Raw genomic sequence first — 21,383 nt, 5'->3', positions numbered from 1 at the left:
TTGCATATTGTCCCATGGGGGACGAGAGGTTTGTCCTCAGAAAGGTAAGAAAAAAAAAAACAAATAAAAAAAACAGGTAAGCAAAAAAGTTAATGTTTGGTTCCCAATGTTAATGTTTGGGTTAAAAATGTTCATTAAAGTTTATAAAAGTTGATGTTAATGAAGTTATTGCTTTGCTGCTTGCTTGTTTTTTTTGTGTGTGTTTTTCTCTCTTTTTTCCATCCTTTACCCTTCCAGGTGGACCGACCGACCGACCAACCAGCTGCAGCACTGATGGTGCATCCTGACAGAAGCATTGTGTGTCTGTCAGATTACACACAAGTCGGTGCATGCAGCGCTGCAGGACGAGATTTCTCCTCTGCAGTAAAAAAGATACGTTTGCCGAGGCATATGAGCTGAGGGGTGGTGTTGGAGCTCCTATGCTTTGGCAAGCACTTTGTATCAAAAAAGAACTCTGGCAATGATTTGTTCATCCACATCGATCGGTGTGAATGGATAAATCGGCTTTGCCAGGGCATACGAGCTGAGTGGGTGGACGTTTTTGGGTGGCAGCTCCTATGTCCTGGCAGACGCCTTCCCCTCTTTTCTTTCACATTTTTTTGGCAGATATTTTTTCATCCACATTGATTGATTGATTGACTGTCATTTTTCCTTTCAGCCCAGAGTGCAGTACCCGTATGCCCAAAATAAGGAGTATAGCAGAAACTCCTAATACTGGCCATACATGTAATGATTGCAGAGACCCTAAAATGCCAGGACAGACCCCACGAATGATGCCATTTTGGAAAGAGGACACCCCAAAGTATTACGTGAGGTGCATGGTGAGTTCATAGAATATTTTATTTTTTTGTCACAAGTTAGCAGAAATTGTTGTATGTTTTTTTTCACAAAATGTCATTTTCCGCTCACTTATGACAAAATTTTTTTTTTCTATGAGCTCACCATGCCCCTCATGGAATACCTTGGGGTGTCTTCTTTCCAAAATGGGGTCATTTGTGGGCTTTGTTCACGGTCCTGGCATGTGGGGGGGTTGCTAAATTGTGAGCACCCCTGTAAAGCCTAAAGGTGCTCATTGGACTTTGGGCCCCTTTGCGCAACTAGGCTGCTAAAAAAGTGTCACACATGAGGTATCGCTGTACTCAGGAGAAGTAGTATAATGTGTTTTGGGGTGTATTTTTACACATACCCATGCTGGGTGGGAGAAATATCTCTGTAAATCACAATTTTTTAATTTTTTTACACACAATTGTCCATTTACAGAGATATTTCTCCCACCCAGCATGGGTATGTGTAAAAATACACCGCAAAACAAATTATACTACTTCTCCTGAGTACGGGAATACCTCATGTGTGGCACTTTTTTGCACCCCAACTGCGCTAAGGGGCCCAAAGTCCAATGAGTACCTTTAAGATTTCACAGGTCATTTTGCGACATTTGGTTTCAAGACTACTCCTCACGGTTTAGGGCCCCTAAAATCCCAGGGCAGTATAGGAACCCCACAAGTGACCCCATTTTAGAAAGGAGACACCCCAAGGTATTTACTTAGGAGTATGGTGAGTTCATAGAAGATTTTATTTTTTTGTCACAAGTTAGCGGAAATTGATTTTAATTGTTTTTTTTTCACAAAGTGTCATTTTCCGCTAACTTGTGACAAAAAATAAAATCTTCTATGAACTCACCATACTCCTAACTGAATACCTTGGGGTGTCTTCTTTCTAAAATGGGGTCACTTGTGGGGTTCCTATACTGCCCTGGCATTTTAGGGGCCCTAAACCGTGAGGAGTAGTCTTGAAACCAAATTTCGCAAAATGACCTGTGAAATCCTAAAGGTACTCATTGGACTTTGGGCCCCTTAGCGCAGTTGGGGTGCAAAAAAGTGCCACACATGTGGTATCGCCGTACTTAGGAGAAGTAGTATAATGTGTTTTGGGGTGTATTTTTACACATACCCGTGCTGGGTGGGAGAAATATCTCTGTAAATCACAATTTTTTAATTTTTTTACACACAATTGTCCATTTACAGAGATATTTCTCCCACCCAGCATGGGTATGTGTAGAAATACACCGCAAAACAAATTATACTACTTCTCCTGAGTACGGGGATACCTCATGTGTGGCACTTTTTTGCACCTTAACTGCGCTAAGGGGCCCAAAGTCCAATGAGTACCTTTAAGATTTCACAGGTCATTTTGCGACATTTGGTTTCAAGACTACTCCTCACGGTTTAGGGCCCCTAAAATCCCAGGGCAGTATAGGAACCCCACAAGTGACCCCATTTTAGAAAGGAGACACCCCAAGGTATTTAGTTAGGAGTATGGTGAGTTCATAGAAGATTTTATTTTTTTGTCACAAGTTAGCGGAAATTGATTTTAATTGTTTTTTTTCACAAAGTGTCATTTTCCGCTAACTTGTGACAAAAAATAAAATCTTCTATGAACTCACCATACTCCTAACTGAATACCTTGGGGTGTCTTCTTTCTAAAATGGGGTCACTTGTGGGGTTCCTATACTGCCCTGGCATTTTAGGGGCCCTAAACCGTGAGGAGTAGTCTTGAAACCAAATTTCGCAAAATGACCTGTGAAATTCTAAAGGTACTCATTGGACTTTGGGCCCCTTAGCGCAGTTGGGGTGCAAAAAAGTGCCACACATGTGGTATCGCCGTACTTAGGAGAAGTAGTATAATGTGTTTTGGGGTGTATTTTTACACATACCCGTGCTGGGTGGGAGAAATATCTCTGTAAATCACAATTTTTTAATTTTTTTACACACAATTGTCCATTTACAGAGATATTTCTCCCACCCAGCATGGGTATGTGTAGAAATACACCGCAAAACAAATTATACTACTTCTCCTGAGTACGGGGATACCTCATGTGTGGCACTTTTTTGCACCTTAACTGCGCTAAGGGGCCCAAAGTCCAATGAGTACCTTTAAGATTTCACAGGTCATTTTGCGACATTTGGTTTCAAGACTACTCCTCACGGTTTAGGGCCCCTAAAATCCCAGGGCAGTATAGGAACCCCACAAGTGACCCCATTTTAGAAAGGAGACACCCCAAGGTATTTACTTAGGAGTATGGTGAGTTCATAGAAGATTTTATTTTTTTGTCACAAGTTAGCGGAAATTGATTTTAATTGTTTTTTTTCACAAAGTGTCATTTTCCGCTAACTTGTGACAAAAAATAAAATCTTCTATGAACTCACCATACTCCTAACTGAATACCTTGGGGTGTCTTCTTTCTAAAATGGGGTCACTTGTGGGGTTCCTATACTGCCCTGGCATTTTAGGGGCCCTAAACCGTGAGGAGTAGTCTTGAAACCAAATTTCGCAAAATGACCTGTGAAATCCTAAAGGTACTCATTGGACTTTGGGCCCCTTAGCGCAGTTGGGGTGCAAAAAAGTGCCACACATGTGGTATCGCCGTACTCAGGAGAAGTAGTATAATGTGTTTTGGGGTGTATTTTTACACATACCCATGCTGGGTGGGAGAAATATCTCTGTAAATCACAATTTTTTAATTTTTTTACACACAATTGTCCATTTACAGAGATATTTCTCCCACCCAGCATGGGTATGTGTAAAAATACACCGCAAAACAAATTATACTACTTCTCCTGAGTACGGGGATACCTCATGTGTGGCACTTTTTTGCACCTTAACTGCGCTAAGGGGCCCAAAGTCCAATGAGTACCTTTAAGATTTCACAGGTCATTTTGCGACATTTGGTTTCAAGACTACTCCTCACGGTTTAGGGCCCCTAAAATCCCAGGGCAGTATAGGAACCCCACTAGTGACCCCATTTTAGAAAGAAGACATCCCAAGGTATTCAGTTAGGAGTATGGTGAGTTCATAGAAGATTTTATTTTTTGTCACAACTTAGCGGAAAATGACACTTTGTGAAAAAAAACAATTAAAATCAATTTCCGCTAACTTGTGACAAAAAAATAAAATCTTCTATGAACTCACCATACTCCTAACGGAATACCTTTGGGTGTCTTCTTTCTAAAATGGGGTCACTTGTGGGGTTCCTATACTTCCCTGGGATTTTAGGGGCCCTAAACCGTGAGGAGTAGTCTTGAAACCAAATGTCGTAAAATGACCTGTGAAATCTTAAAGGTACTCATTGGACTTTGGGCCCCTTAGCGCAGTTGGGGTGCAAAAAAGTGCCACACATGTGGTATCGCCGTACTCAGGAGAAGTAGTATGATGTGTTTCGGGGTGTATTTTTACACATACCCATGCTGAGTGGGAGAAATATCTCTGTAAATGGACAATTGTGTGTAAAAAAATCAAAAAATTGTGATTTACAGAGATATTTCTCCCACCCAGCATGGGTATGTGTAAAAATACACCCCAAAACACATTATACTACTTCTCCTGAGTACGGCGATACCACATGTGTGGCACTTTTTTGCAGCCTAACTGCGCTAAGGGGCCCTAAGTGCAATGAGCACCTTTAGGCTTTACAGGGGTGCTTACAATTTAGCACCCCCCAAAATGCCAGGACAGTAAACACACCCCATAAATGACCCCATTTTGGAAAGTAGACACTTCAAGGTATTCAGAGAGGAGCATAGTGAGTCCGTGGCAGATTTCATTTTTTTTTGTCGCAAGTTAGAAGAAATGGAATTTTTTTTTCCCCTTTTTTTTTGTCACAAAATGTCATTTTCCGCTAACTTGTGACAAAAAATAAAATCTTCTATGAACTCACCATGCCTCTCAGTGAATACTTTGGGATGTCTTCTTCCCAAAATGGGGTCATTTGGGGGATATTTATACTATCCTGGAATTTTAGCCCCTCATGAAACATGACAGGGGGTCAGAAAAGTCGGAGATGCTTCAAAATGGCAAAATTCACTTTTTGCACCATAGTTTGTAAACGCTATAACTTTTACCCAAACCAATAAATATACACTGAATGGGTTTTTTTAAATCAAAAACATGTTTGTCCATATTTTTCGCGCTGCATGTATACAGAAATTTTACTTTATTTGAAAAATGTCAGCACAGAAAGTTAAAAAAATCATTTTTTTGCCAAAATTCATGTCTTTTTTGATGAATATAATAAAAAGTAAAAATCACAGGAGCAATCAAATAGCATCAAAAGAAAGCTATATTAGAGAGAAGAAAAGGAGGTAAAATTCATTTAGGTGGTAGGTTGTATGACCGAGCAATAAACCGTGAAAGCTGCAGTGGTCTGAATGGAAAAAAAGGCTCTGGTCCTTAAGGGGTTTTATGACTGCAGTCCTTAAGTGGTTAATTCTGTCAAATAGGCAGAAATACATTTAAAAAAAAAAAATTTGTTTCATGTAAAGCTACCAGAGTGGTAGCTACTTGAAACACTAGAGGGCACATGTGTCCCTCTAGTGCGATCGTCGCCGGCATCAATAGCAAACAGGGGAATGCGTCATGGACGTCAGCCGACGTCCTGACGTCAGAAGCCTCCGATCCAGCCCATAGCGCTGCCTGGAAGTTATTGGTCCGGGCAGCACAGGGCTCTGGCGGGGGGGGGCCTCTTCCGCCGCTGTGTGGGACTAGCAAAGTGCTAGCTGCGCATACAGCACTTTAAATGAGGCAAATCGCCCCACCAGGGGCTGAGATATCCTCTGCGGCGGTTTACCCCGAGCTCAGCTCGGGGTTACTGCTAAGAGGGTTAAAGGACAACTGAAGCGAGAGGGATATGGAGGCTGCCATACTTTTTTTTTCCTTTTAAGCAATACTAGTTGCCTGCCTATCCTGCTGATCCACTGCCTCTAATACTTTTAGCCATAGACCCTGAACAAGCATGCAGCAGATCCGGGGTTTCTGACATTATTGCCAGTAGTAAACATGATTCCTCCCATGCTGCGTGAGGCACTTTTTCTATACCACACTGACAGGGTAAGAGGATTTTTTCTCTCTATTGCTTATCTCTTCTTCTTTTCCTCATAACACACAACCTTTTCCTTTGTTTTGTAAACAACAACAAAAAATGAAAGAAAATTCTCCTTACAGTTCATCTTTAATATGAAGTACAGTAACTAGCGGTGGACATGTTTTTGAAATCTTTGTTATGGTCATATGCTATGCCTTTCATAGGAGATAAAGATCTGGTTAATTCAAATAAACAACAGAATTTTAGGAAACATATCATACATACTTTAAAACACTGAAGTCCAGCCCATAGGGCGATTCCCAGAAGAGCACCTTGCTGGCATACTCCTTCTCTGCACTGCAGGGAACCAGGTGTACAGAGGCCGTGCTGGGCCACATCACGCCACCTTCATTCAGCCACCGGTCCCGAACTAGAAGAACGGATTCCAACATGAACTCAAACTGCCCATGGAAAAGAAAACATGAAATGGAAGACCAAAATAAATGGAGCAAATCTGTGTGATAAACAAAAAGGCTTGTATGACGAAAAGGGAAAGGGTGGTGGGGGGGGTAAAGAAAAATAAAATACAAGATCCCGGTGAGAAACTGTTAGTGTCTTCAAGGCAATTGCCAATAACATTTTTCCATTCAAATTTGCAACCCGCTATGAATTTTCAAGCAAAAAAAAAAAAAAAGTATTATTCACTGGTGTGTGTAAACTGCCCACTAATAGTTGGCTAATGGTGTAATGGTTAAGGGCTCTGCCTCTGACACAGGAGACCTGGGTTTGAATCTCGGCTCTGCCTGTTCAGTAAGCCAGCACTAATTCAGTAGGAGACCTTTGGCAAGTCTCTCTTACACTGCTACTGCCAATAGAGCGCGCCCTAGTGGCTGCTGCTCTGGCGCTTTGAGTCCGCAAGGAGAAAAGCGCAATATAAATGTTATTTGTCTTGTCTTGTCTAATGTCCCTTTTCCTGCATATGCAACTAGCTGCAAATCAAAGATGTTTATTAGAACATTAAATTACAAAAAGTAAGGTGCACATGTGTGTAACAATTTTTAATTAAAGTGGAGTTTAATTTTAACCAAGTGACACAGGCCTTCATTCATCAAATAAAAATCTGCAAAAAATTATATTTCCATGGAAAACAACAATTTTGTTTTAATTTAGAAAAAAGACATAGCCTCATGCAATTTACTGCAATAACCATTTTCTAATGGACACTGTAATAATGGAAATAACATTAAATACAGACAGTCCCCTACTTACAAAAGACTCGAGATACAATTTTTCATACATACAAAGTTGTCTCCATATACAAAATATACAGTATTGTTCTGGTCAGGCCTGTGGAGTCGGAACAAAATACACCCGACTCCAACTTCGACTCCTCAGTTTATGAAACCACAGACTCCAACTTTGACTCCAGGTACCCAAAATTGCCCCGACTCCGACTCTACAGCCCTGGTTCTGGTTCTTATTTTGTTGTTACATGTTACACTACGTATAAACTGTTGTAAGTAGTTTAAAGAGACACTGAAGCGAAAAAAAAATGATGATATTATGATTTGTATGTGTAGTACAGCTAAGAAAAAAAACATTAAGATCAGATACATCAGTCTAATTGTTTCCAGTACAGGAAGAGTTGAGAAACTCCAGTTGTTATCTCTATGCAAAAAAGCTATTAAGCTCTCCGACTAACTTGGTCGTGGAGAGGACTGTTATCTGACTTTTATTATCTCAACTGTAATTGAACTGTTTACTTTTCCTCTGCTAGAGGAGAGTTCATTACTTCACAGACTGCTCTGAAAGAATCATTTTGAATGCTGAGTGTTGTGTAATATGCACATATTATAGAATGATGCAATGTTAGAAAAAACACTATATACCTGAAAATAAAAGTATGAGAATATTTTCTTTGCTGCTAATCTTCTAGTAATTATTCATAGTACACAACCAATTCATTATATCATATTTTTTTTTCCGCTTCAGTGTCTCTTTAAATAAATTAAAAGCATGTTGAAAACTACCCCCCAAAAAATTTACATTTTATATCCAAATCCAGAGTTGTCTAATGATAAATATACTATCAGACAGTGATACATTTAATAATGTTTCCCTATGTACACGACTCACCTTACAAACAAACTCTCAGAACATAACCCATGTAAGTAGGGGACAACCTGTATATGCTTTTAAAATAAAACGCCTATAGAGATACCATACAAAGGGCATGTACCCCAGCCACATCTACCCCACAGATCAGCTAAATGGAAGAGTGTAATATGTACACCCTTATATGATGAGCGACCACATCTGTTTTTTAAGTGAGGTGAACTAGGAGAAATGGGGAGCGGCACACAGATGCAGCGTCTACAAAAGAAAGTAAAATAGTGGGGGCATCTACAATCCAATAGAGAGCAACCCAGGAAGGGGGAGGGGCATTATCAGAGACACTGTACTCACACTAGATTTTCACTAATTGTGCAATACAAATGTTCATTATGTGCAATGAAAATGTAAAGAGTTTATGTATTTTTGGCACCAAACTGTTCTTGCACCACTAACACCCTCTTCACAACCTTCTGGGGAGAGGCGACCCTCTGAGTAAACTGTGAGAATGGACTTCTCCCTACACCCTCATTACTCCAATGTCACCCCATTTCCTACACCAAATCTACCTCTCACATGAAGAGTATGGGCTGCAGGTTAAATGATGGGCCAGGTGTGCCCCCTTGCCAAAATCCTAGTAATGGATCTCAGAAAGCCAAAATCAATCTAACAATGCCACAATCCATCCTCTCCTGCTGCTTCTTCAGCAATCTTGCTAGTTTTATACAGCAGTTTAGATTCCTAAATGTACAAATGATTTCTAAGGTAAAATAATATAATAAAAATACAACCTATAATAATAATAATAATAATCCAATAAACTAAGATTTAAGTGCCATCTTACCACTAAACAGGTCCCCATCCACTCAGATACAAGGACATCGACTTTGGTAGGCAATTCCAACTCTTCTGCTCTCTGACAGAGGACTTTCACCGTACCCGAGAATCCATTTTCTTCAGCTAATTTACTTGTTTGTTCAGCTATATCACTGGCTTCTACAGCATACACCTGATAAAACATGCATAGGTTATATCATAGCTACACAGTGTACATCAGTTTCCTCCATTATGGAAATGGTTGTTATGTTATAAAGTGATAATAAATCACTCTAGAACTCGGAAACCTTGGCCTATTAGTGCAGGGTAAATTGATCCTTGGTAAAATGAGGTAGGTGAACTGGCAGTTTACTTTTTTTGGCCCTTTATATGTAGGCCCCAAGGATTGTCAAGATACTTTCTTCTACAATGACTATACTGTATTTCATCAAATAACGGCAGCAACTTCTGTCTTAATTTAGGAGACCACAGGTAGGTAAAGGCATATATCAGTGCCTTGAGACAAATTAGACACTTCCACAAGCTTTTTTTTTTTTTTTTTTTTGAAGCTGAGAGAGTGTTAGCACCCATCAGAACATTGGTCTACTGAAAGGCAAACATGCATAAATTCCCGAAGCACAGCGTCTCTAGCTATACCAATCAATGTGTAAAATGGGAGAACAAGAAAACTTTGCTCTGCCCAGTGTTATATTCTTTTGCAATTATTTTTTTTAAAACAAACACCCGCTTTATTAATAAGAATAAAGGCATTACAGTTTTTGTATGATAGATTGTTATCCACTCTTTTAATCCAACTTGCTAGCAAGAGCGGTGTGGGCGCAAGCAATCTGCAATCCACCCCTTGCCGTGCCATAAATATGGTACCAGAGAGGTAAGTTTTAAGAGAAGCACCAAGCCCTTCATCTTGTATCACGCCTAAGACGCATACCATGGGGGTCACTATTCATTGGGCAGCCCATTTTATTGTGCAGGAATCCAGGGACCTGTTTCCAGTAATTAACAAGTATAGGGCATTGTTAGATGAGATCTAAGAATGCCCGGGGAAGGATACTGACACTCAAGGCAAACATCAGCAGTGTTACATTTGAATTTACAGAGTCTGTGTCAAATATTATTGATGATATAGAGTTGCGTCATATGCTCTCAAATACATGGCAATGTATTTTTAATCATCAGGAGGGCATCTTCCCAGTGATCAGTCAACTCCACCCCATCTGCCTCCCACGTAAAGAGGAACTCCAGTAAACATAATGTAATAAAAAAAAGTGCTTCATTTTTGCAATTATGTATAAATGATTTAGTCAGTGTTTGCCCATTGTAAAATCTTTTAAATCCATTTGATTTACATTCTGACATTTATTTCATGGTGGCATTTTTACTGTTGGCAGATGATGTAGCTGCTGCATGCTTTTTTGGCAGTTGGAAACAGCTGTAAACAGCTATTTCCCACAATGCAACAAGGTTCACAGACAGGAAACTGCCAGGAGTACCACGGCCCTCAGAGTTTCTTGTGGGAGGGGTTTCACCACAATATCAGTCATACAGCGCCCCCTGATGGTCTGTTTGTGAAAAGGAATAGATTTCTCACGTAAAAGGGGGTATCAGCTACTGATTGGGATAAAGTTCAATTCTTGGTTGGAGTTGCTCTTTAAGGCTCATACACACGTACCAACAATCTGTCCAACTATCTTTGTGTGTACCGCTGGCAAGCAACCAGATGACCAACTGATAACAGGTTGTTTGCCAGATCCAACCAGTGGATCAATCTGCCCAACTATCATGCAGGTTGGAACATGCATACAAGTCTTTACTTCTAGAAGAGTTAGTGATATCCAGCGCTCTGTGTTCCAGTAAGTTTTATAAGCTATCCCAGTTAAATGCCTGACAGGGCCATCTTGAATTATATCTGATAAAGGAACTATCAACATTTATAGGAGTCAGAGGAAAATGCTTGTTAAAGGAGTTCTTTTGATACTAAAAAGAAACAGAAATAGACACTTACCTAGGGTTTCTATCGGCCCCATGTAGCTGTCATGTCCCGCGCCGTTCTCCTCCAATCCTCCGTTCAGAATCAGATTTATTTCGCCAAATACAGCAAGCGCCATATTCGGAAATTTTTGTGGTACACATGGCATCGACATAGTACAGGTTGACAAGAAGCACAACACAGACAATTTACAATTGACAGGAACTGGGTCATAGGTTAGTGTTAAACCTGCCGTACAGGAGCAGCCCAAGAATAGTAATAGGAGCAGTCCAATAATAGTAATAATAATAGTAGTAGTAATAATGATGGTGGTGATGGTGGCCCCAGTGCAGACCCTGGGCAGTTGAGAGCTGACTGAGAGACCCCGCTAGGGCATGCCAGTAGGCGGGCCCGGTGGGGGGAGGTTGGAGTTAAGCAGCCGAACCGCTTGGGGGAAAAAGGTGTTCATCTGTCTGGTGGTTTTGCATGGTATTGACCTGTAGCGGCGACCCAATGGGAGGAGCTTGAAGTAGCGACTTCCTGGGTGGGGTTCCCCACCGCTGATCCCGCTCTGAAGTCCTTTAGTGAGACTGCGGCTGCGCGGCCGCACGTGCTCGTTCCCGCTCCTGGAGTTTACCGCACAGGTGCAGTACGAGAAAACCTTGTACTGTGCCTGCGCAGTAAGCTCCCGGAGATGCGAGCAGGAGCGCGCACTATTCTTCTTGTTAGACGAATAATTGATTGGTTTCGGCGGCGGGGAACGGAGGATCGTAGGAGGACAGCGCGGGACATGACAGCTACAGGGGGCTGACAGAAGTCCCAGGTAAGTGTCTGTTTTGGGGGGGGGGGGGGGGGGGGTTTGCTATCCACAGAACCCCTTTAAAGACATGTTTTAATTGGGGGCATCTGAATTTCGGCACAGTTGGGATAATATGCAACTTTATTAAACTAGGAAAATCAATAAAGCATCCATTTTTAAAAATATGGCCTAGAAAAACAACTCCTCTATTCATCCAGAGTTGGGGACCTGGGATGGTTATGAATTTGTTAAGAGAACAGTTATGCCACAAGGGAGTGTGCATCTCATAGCTTTTGTTATAAAGTTTACTGTCACACTTCCATATTTTACCTGCTTTGTCTAGTATGGGGTTACCTTGCTTATCCCTTGGCAAATATAGTCACAGGACATCCAAGGCAACACTTTCTCTTTGGGGATCTTGACTGTATCATAGTGTCTCCACATTTGTAGCTGAGGGAACTGAGAACCAGGCTGCCATGTGTTGTATTTGTGACGCCAAGCAGTATTTAAGAAACACAGATAAGGCTATTCAACCACCCCCCCCCCCCTTAAACCAGTGTGGTTTTGAAGTAGTGAGCATTTTAATTTTGCTCGTCCCTTACCCCAAATAAAACTAAGCAACTGCATTCTGAATGGAACCACAAGAAATATACATATCTGGGGCTTCCTCTGGCCTGATCGCTCCCACGGCGTCCTCTTCTTCTCCGTTCTTCCGCAATTGGCCACGGTAAGTCCTCTGGTCCGGGGCCAACTGGGCATGCGTAGCCCTGCCATGCATGTGCTTCAGCCGCATTCTCGTCACCGGGAGCACTCTACGCCTGCATAGAAAGCTCTTGGCAACGGGAGCAAGATGGCCTGTGCATGCGCCAACTGGCCCTGACTGACGGATTTTCCAGGGCCAGTGGCGGGCGAACAGAGAGGAAGAAGAGTACGCTATGGGAACGATCAGGCCGGAGTGGGCTGGAGGAAGCCCCAGGTCTGTATATTTTATTCATGTGGCCCTGTCTCAGGTACACTTTAATGAAGGAAAGAGGAATATTAACGGGAGTGGTGCAACATATACAAGATATGGGGTAGCAAAATCATTTTGCTTTAAGGACAACTGAAGCAGGAGTGATATGGAAGCTGCCATATTTATTTCCTTTTAGCCAATACCAGTTGCCTGGCTATCCTGCTGATCCTCTGACTTTAATACTTTTAGCCATAGAGCCTGAACAAGCATATGCAGATTAGGTGCTTCTGACATTATTGTCAGACCTGACAAGATTAGCTGCATGCTTGTTTCTGGTGTTATTTAGACACTACTGCAGCCACATAGATCAGCAGGGCTGCCAAGCAAATGGTATTGTTTAAAAGGAAAAAAATATGGCAGCCTCCATATTCTCACGTCACTTGTCCTTTAAGGTGTTCCTTCGCACCACAGTTAATGGAAGCTTTGCCCATGCTCCACATCTGGACTGCACGAGGGCAAGCAATCCAAATATTTCTTTCTGTAGGTAGCTTTAGGTTCCCTAGTGATGTGTACTTCAAGGTATTCACACATATCCACTACTTCTAGAGATTATAATTGGCAGATGGAGGTGTGTTTAGCTTCTAAGGGTAACAATGGTTAATTTGAATATATTCAGCAGTGATGCACTGGGAGATATCTCAAGCTCACTCCAACCTAAATTATCGCAAATTCTTTCTGACCGTAAACTTTTGTTTTTCTTAGCATTTTAGTAAGGGGGCTTTTAGGACCATTGTAGCCCCTCACACACTCCAATGAGTTCTGGTTCGCCATGAGCTTGCTGGTTAGTCTGTACTACTTCTAGAGAGAAAGATTGGGAGATCAGCCTGTTAGACTGCGCATCTACTAAAAGGATAACAGATTTACTAGGATTAACACATAACCTAGTGTAGTAGCTAGATTCCTCTATAATGTCTAGTGCACGCATCAGGGATGGACCTCCATCTGCCAATTATAATATAGTATCGTCTGCATATACAGTGGTTTGCAAAAGTATTCTGCCCACTTGAAGTTTTCCACATTTTGTCATATTACTGCCACAAACATGAATCAATTTTATTGGAATTCCACGTGAAAGACTAATACAAAGTGGTGTACACGTGAGAAGTGGGATGAAAATCATACATGATTCCAAACATTTAAAAAAAAAAAAAAAAAAAACTGCAAAGTGTGGTGTGCGTAATTATTCAGCCCCCTGAGTCAATACTTTGTAGAACCACCTTTGCTGCAAATACAGCTGCAAGGCTTTTAGGTTGTAGGTTTTAGGTTGCACATCTAGAGACTGAAATACTTGCCCATTCTTCTTTGCAAAAACAGCTCCAGCTCAGTCAGATTAGATGGACAGCGTCTGTGAACAGCAGTTTTCAGATCTTGCCACAGATTCTCGATTGGATTTAGATCTGGACTTTGACTGGGCCATTCTAACACATGGATATGTTTTGTTTTAAACCATTCCATTGTTGCCCTGGCTTTATGTTTAGGGTTGTTGTCCTGCTGGAAGGTGAACCTCCGCCCCAGTCTCAAGTCTTTTGCAGACTCCAAGAGGTTTTCTTCCAAGATTGCCCATCCATCTTCCCATCAACTCTGACTAACTTCCCTGTCCCTGCTAAAGAAAAGCACCCCAGAGCATGATGCTGCCACCACCATATTTGATAGTGGGGATGGTGTGTTCAGAGTGATGTGCAGTGTTAGTTTTCTGCCACACATAGCGTTTTGCATTTTGGCCAAAAAGTTATATTTTGGTCTCATCTGACCAGAGCACCTTCTTCCACATGTTTGCTGTGTCCCCCACATGGCTTGTGGCAAGCTGCAAACGGGACTTCTTATGCTTTTCTGTGAACAATGGCTTTCTTCTTGCCACTCTTTCATAAGCGCCAACTTTCTGCAGTGCACGACTAATAGTTGTCCTATGGACAGATACCCCCACCTGAGCGTTAGACCTCTGCAGCTCATCCAGAGTCAGCATGGGCCTCTTGACTGTATTTCTGATCAGCGCTCTCCTTGTTCGGCCTATGAGTTTAGGTGGATGGCCTTGTCTTGGTAGGTTTACAGTTGTGCCATACTCCTTCCATTTCTGAATGATCGCTTGAACAGTGCTCTGTGGGATGTTCAAGGCTTTGGAAATCTTTTTGTAGCCTAAGCCTGCTTTAAATTTCTCAATAACTTTAATGCTGACCTGTCTGGTGTGTTCTTTGGACTTCATGGTGTTGTTGCTCCCCATATTCTCTTAGACAACCTCTGAGGCAATCACATAGCAGCTGTATTTGTACTGACATTACATTACACACAGGTGCACTCAATTTAGTTATTAGCACTCATCAGGCAATTTCTATGGGCAACTGACTGCACTCAGACCAAAGGGGGTTGAATAATTATGCACACCCCACTTTGCAGTTATTTGTAAAAAATGTTTGGAATCGTATGATTTTCGTTCCAATTCTCACATGTACACCACTTTGTATTGGTCTATCACGTATAAGTCCAATAAAATTGATTCATGTTTGTGGCAGTAATATGACAAAATGTGGAAAACTTCAAGGGGGTCTGAATACTTTTGCAAACCACTGTATACTTATTTTGTCCTGCAGCTACAGAGTCTTATAACCTATGACAGCCGAGTCTGCTCTTCTACATTCATTCTATATGCCAGTGGTTCAGCAACAAGGGCAAACAGTAGAGGAAAAAAGGGGCATCCCCGTCACATGCCTAAGGGGAAGGGGCAAGAGATCCAAAAGTTTGTGAATACTCTTGCTGTAGGGATTTGTATAAAAGTATGCATACCCATCTCCGAAAGTTAGCCACGAACCCAGCAATGACTGCATACAAAAAGCGTCACTCAACCACATCGAAAGCTTTGGCCATGTCCAAGGAAGCAATCGCTGACCGATTTGCAAATATTTATATTGGTGTTTTTCGTGGCCAATTTGATCCGTGTGTATAAGATCCAAGATCACATTATTGAGCCTCATGGCAAGAACTTTCGCTAATATTTTGACATTGGTTGGTAGAATTGATATCAGTCAATAGGAGTCGCAGTGTAACTAGTCCCTCCCAGGCTTAGGGAGAACCACAATCAGGGCCTTACGCATAGCAGGTTGGAAGTTCCTGCTTCTAAGCTCCTGCTTTCAAAAAGCATCATTAAATACCTCCAGAAGGGGGACAGTCAGTATTTCTGAGTATTTTTTGCATATCTCCAAAGGAACCCCATCTAACCCCGGTAACTTTTTATTTGGGATGCTGGCTACTGCACATTACTTTATAGGGGCTCATCTAGCTGCAGCCTCTGTGATCCCTCTAAGTGCAGCAGATAAATTTCTGTTAAATATATTTTGCATTTCTATTTATGTGGTCTCAGTCTTACTGGTGTAAAGGTGTTCACAGTATGCTGCAAATGTATTGTATAATTTTTGTGGAGTAGTGAGAGTGTGACCAGATTTATTTGTAATATGTGAAATAATTGGGGGAGATGAATAAACTTTGGCCGTTTGTGCCAGTAGGGTAGCAGCCTTTTTTCTCCCTATTTATACTGCATCTGCTTGTTAAAGAGACTCTGTAACAAAATGTTCAGCCTTATTCCTTCTATCCTATAAGTTCCTATACCTGTTCTAATGTGGTCTGTCTTACTGCAGCCTTTCCTAGTTGCACAGTGGCTGTATTATCTCTGTTATATAATCTAATATTCTTTCCTTTGTCAGCTCAGGCAGGAATGTGCTGCTCTGCTGTGATAGGTAGAAGTTATACACACCCTCTCCACACCCCCTCCAGGCTCTGTATGAGTCACAAACTGAGCTCCTCTCAGCCTATCACATGCTGGTTAGCAGCCATGTTCTTTGTTTGTAAACACTGCCTAAAACTGGCAATTACAAGCCAGGATTGCAGCAGGGAGTGGCGGAAACAGCAAAGAGGGTCCCAGGAGAACATAATGAATAGAATGGTATGCTTTTTTTTGTAAGAATTTTAGAGTACAGATTCTCTTTAAAGGGATACTGTAGGGGGGTTGGGGGAAAATGAGCTGAACTTACCCGGGGTTTCTAATGGTCCCCCGCAGCCATCCTGTGTTGGCGCAGCCACTCACCGATGCTCCGGCTCCGCCTCCAGTTCACTTCTGGAATTTCTGACTTTAAAGTCAGAAAACCACTGCGCCTGCACGCCCGTGTCCTCGCTCCCGCTGATGTCACCAGGAGTGTACTGCGCAGACACAGACCATACTGGGCCTGCGCCGTGCGCTCTTGATGACATCAGCGGGAGCGAGGACACGGGCGTGCAGGCGCAGTGGTTTTCAGACTTTAAAGTCTGAAATTCCAGAAGTGAACCGGAGGCGGGGCCGGAGCATCGGTGAGTGGCTGCGCCAACACAGGATGTCTGCGGGGGACCGTTAGAAGCCCCGGGTAAGTTCAACTCATTTTCCCCTGACCCCCCTACAGTATCCCTTTAAAGAGCATCTTAAGGTGAGTTCCTCAAGCAGTTGCTTGTGGTCTCTTTGGGCTTCCTCCATACCCGGTGCACCTTGGATGTGTGATCTCTAAGAAACACAGCCTCAGCTATCTGCCTGTCCAAATCCTCCATATGAGCTCTAGTGTCCGCTTTGTGCACTGCCACCACTTGGATCAAACCCCCCCCTAAAGAGGAACTTTAACCAAGGATTGAACTTCATTGCAATCAGTAGCTGATACCCCCTTTTTCATGAGAAATATTTACCTTTTCTCGAATAGATCATCGGGGGGGGGGGAGCTGATATTGTGGTGAAACCCCTCCCACAGTCTGATGTCATGACCATAGTCCTGACAGCTTTCTATCTGTGAACCTTGTTGCATTATGGGAAATTATGCCTTTTTCCAACTGCCAAGCAAGCAACCTCTGCCTCTATGCATAGAACTCTCAGTAACAAGCATCCAGTACAGTTCACTATCCATGGCGGCCTGGAGAAGGAATAGTATTTAATACGGCCGGGACTTGTGCAGCAGCAGGATCAGCCATATACCAGCTGTATCCTGCGACCAAGTCTCCTGCCCCGATTACTCTCGTACGCCACCCAATGTGATTGTCCTATAGGAATATCATTGTTGTGATGCGATAATATTGTCCGTTGTGACACAATGGACACAGTATGAAAGGAGCCTAAGATACATCTGCAGGTTGTTTAGGTTCTTCAGATTAGTTAGAGTGACCAGACGTCCCGGATTGCCCGGGACGCGTCCCGGATTCGGGGTCCGCTGTCCCAGGCTTAATGAGGTCCCGGGAAACGTCCCGCTTTCAGCAGCGGGACGTCCCGGCCTCGGGACTCTGGCCACTCTCTCCTCAATGAACTGGCAGCGGCGTCTATAGACGCCGTGCCAGTTCATTGCCCGCAGCCCCGCTCCAGCCTCCTCTTCCGGTGTCTGTTCCGACACCGGCAGAGCAGGGCTACGGCAAGATGGCTGCCGAAGCCCTGTACTGGAGACCTATTTGTGTCTCCAGTACAGGGCTTCGGGTGCCATCTTGCCGTAGCCCTGTCAGCGCGGGAGACTGCAGGAGAAGTAAGACGGTCCCAGGAGCAGCGCGCCAGAGGCCGGAGACTTCTGCCAGGTGAGTAAATCAATGCTTTCTTTTCCAGGTGAAATGTTTACCCGCATTGTTTCTTTTACAGGTGAAATGTTTGCCCGCATTGTTTCTTTTCCGGTGAAATGTTTGCCCGCAGTGCGTTTCTTTTCTGGTGAAATGTTTGCCCGCAGTGCGTTTCTTTTCTGGTGAAATGTTTGCCCGCAGTGTGTTTCTTTTCTGGTGAAATGTTTGCCCGCAGTGCGTTTCTTTTCTGGTGAAATGTTTGCCCGCAGTGCGTTTCTTTTCTGGTGAAATGTTTGCCCGCAGTGCGTTTCTTTTCTGGTGAAATGTTTGCCCGCATTGCGTTTCTTTTCTGGTGAAATGTTTGCCCGCATTGCGTTTCTTTTCTGGTGAAATGTTTGCCTGCATTGTGTTTCTTTTGTACTGACATGTTGCCCGCATTGCGTTTATTTTGTACTGACATGTTTGCCCGCATTGCGTTTATTTTGTACTGACATGTTTGCCCGCATTGCGTTTACTTTGTACTGACATGTTTGCCCGCATTGCATTTATTTTATACTGACATGTTGCCCGCATTGCGGTTATTTTGTGCTGACATGTTGCCTATTACGTTTATTTTCTGGTGTCCGGGGTAACCGTTACTGCATTTATTATTTAATGGTCATAGATGGCTATGTTTGCTGCTTTGTAGTTACGGTATACTATTAGCATCACACAGTTTCTGCACACCCATGATGCAAAGTCTCGTTTGTCCACATCATGGCGTAAACACTGCTTTCTTATGCCTCGCTGTTACATCATTACGTTAGCTCCGCTCATACAATGTCATGGCCACGCCCATTTTTCGCCGCGGCGCAGCCCCCCCCAGTCTTCGGCGCTGCGCGCTCCTCAGTCCTCCCCACTTTTCGCCGCCCCCCCCCCCCCCCACGCCCCCCTCCCCGTCCCAGGTTGGACCCACAAAAATCTGGTCACTCTAGATTAGTTTAGCATCCATGCAGCCACTTCAGCATGGACTCCACAAACCAAGAGCCCAGGGCCCATATGCAATTACCTTTTTCTCCTGAGTTTTCTCCTAGATAATATTTTCACACTTCAGTAATAAAATACTTTTTATACCACCATCAAGCAAGAAAATACTCAAAATGTTGTTGATCGTACCTTTTCATCTACTTTTTGATACTTTTTCAATTGTTAAGAGCTTAAGGCTGGTTTCACAGTGGGACGTTACAGGCGCACGTTAGAGCAGCCTGTAACGCAGCCCACCGCACAGCAATGAAAAATCAATGAGGCTGTTCACAGTGCGGACGTTGCGTTACATTGTAACGCTGCGTCACAAGACAACGTACTGCATGCAGTTTGCACATGCTCAGTAATGTTGGGGAGGAGCGGAGAGCGGCCAGGCACATGGCTAATTATTATGCACTGCACGTTGTGACGTGCAGTGTTTACATCCTGGAGCAGTCGCTCTGTGCGGCGATTGGCCGGCGGGACCACGTGATGCCGCATGCGCACAAGAGTGCGCATCACGGCATCACTGACGCCAGAGTGAGCTGCACAACGCGGCTCACTCTGACGTCCAGATCCAGCACCACCAGGCGTTGAGTTAGGGGGACGTTATGCGACCTTAACGACCCCTCTAACGCAACGTCCTGGTGTGAAATTAGCCTCCAATTAGAAAGAGAAGATGAAAAATTATCTCCTAGGAGAAAACTCAGGAGAAGAAAAACTGAACTGCATATGGGCCCATGTGTCCTACTGGCACTATGCACAAAGGGAACCTGAAGTGAAAGGAAAGCAGAGCTGGCTCCCTTCATTCTGTAATAATCAATGCCAGTTGCCTGACTTCTGTGCTGATCCTCCTCTTCTGTCATACGTAGGGTCTGAGTCAAAATCCTGGAACAAGCATGACTAATCCAGTAAAACCTAGGTCAGATGAGTTAGAGTGCCTGATCTGCATGCTTGTTCAGGGTCTATGGCTAAAAGTATTAAAGACACTGGATCAGGATGACTGCCAGGCAACTGGTATTGTTTATAAGGACATCCGAGATAAAAATAAACTGATGAGAAACATTTGTATATATCCTCAGTCTCCTTAAAATCACTTTAGATATCCCACAATTGTATTTTATATTTAAAGGACAACTGTAACAAGAGGGATATGGAGGCTGCCATATTTATTTTCCTTTTAAAACAATACCGGTTGCCTGGCTATCTTATTTGGCTGCAGTAGTGTATGAATCACACCAGAAACAAGCATGCAGATAATTTTGTCAGAACTAACAATGTCAGAAACGCCTGATCTGCTGCATGCTAGTTCAGGGTCTATGGCTAAAAGTATTAGAGGCAGGGTATCAGCAGGATAGCCAGGAAACTGGTATGGCTTAACAGGAAATATATATATATCAGCCTACATATACCTTTCACTTCAGGTGTCCTTTAAATCTAGCTTTTAATTTTTTAATGTTTAATTGTCTCTGCTCAATAACAGCTTCATTGAAGTATGTCAGAGCTTAAATCTATGAATTATTGGCTCTTTTTATGTCTTTCCTGCTCTCAGAAGCTATTTACTGACAGGAAAGTGGCTTATGGCTGTAATGATTTATCAGTGAGGGTTATGCTATAGTCTGACCCAGTCCTGACCCGGGCAGAAACTATCACTTGCATAACAGATGTTTAACTTTTCAGGCAAAGAAAGAAAAACAAGGAATACAGCCTAGTTATTTGTGTCCTTGGCACTGTACATCTCATTATGTCACCTCGGTTGTCCTTTAAAAGGAAATAAATAAGGCAGCCACCATATACCTCTCACCTCAGGTTCCCTTCAAGTCACTGTCCCAGAATGAGCATGCAGATCAGATGTTTTGACTCTAGAGGGACTCCACTAGCTGCATGCTTGTTGCAGGTGTGTGACTAAAGCAACTACAGCCTAAAGCTGAGCACCACAGCCAGGCAACTGGTATTGTTTAAAAGAGAATGAAGATGGCAGAACCCAGATTCCTTGCTCTTCAGGTTTGCTTAAAGATTGCGCCCCCCAATGAACTAAAAAGAGAAGGATTTCATGGCAAATTCTGATTTAAAGAATATTTTGGCTGATGTAACTATAGAAGCTACAAAGATAAGCCAACATTTAATTGAAAGCCACACCAAAATAAAACAATATCTACCAAGATAAAAGTACAAATAAATGTGTCTTAGAGGTTTTCCTATAAGCCTAAACTTCAGGGAAAAAAACAGATGCATTTGATTGTTCACTATGTAGCGT

At 42.8% G+C, this 21,383-nt stretch overlaps 1 protein-coding gene across 2 annotated transcripts in view; it reads right to left on the bottom strand.

Moving 5' to 3' along the window:
* PRMT2 (protein arginine methyltransferase 2) overlaps positions 1-21,383 on the bottom strand; it is a 486,423-nt gene that overhangs the window by 456,048 nt on the left and 8,992 nt on the right. For both annotated transcript variants that reach the window (XR_011022800.1, XM_068245318.1), the window contains exons 4-5: positions 8,814-8,978; positions 6,143-6,318 (exon numbers count right to left, since the gene is read on the bottom strand). Coding sequence is in view for 1 of the 2 variants with exons in the window: in XM_068245318.1 (XP_068101419.1) it covers positions 6,143-6,318; positions 8,814-8,978 (341 nt within the window). In the remaining variant the exon portion in view is untranslated. The remainder of the gene's footprint in view (positions 1-6,142; positions 6,319-8,813; positions 8,979-21,383) is intronic.

The sequence above is a fragment of the Hyperolius riggenbachi genome, chromosome 7, assembly GCF_040937935.1.
Source record: "Hyperolius riggenbachi isolate aHypRig1 chromosome 7, aHypRig1.pri, whole genome shotgun sequence".
NCBI classification, from domain to species: Eukaryota; Metazoa; Chordata; class Amphibia; order Anura; family Hyperoliidae; genus Hyperolius; species Hyperolius riggenbachi.
Note: the sequence above shows the minus strand (reverse complement) of the source record. Positions and strands in the feature narration are given on the sequence as shown.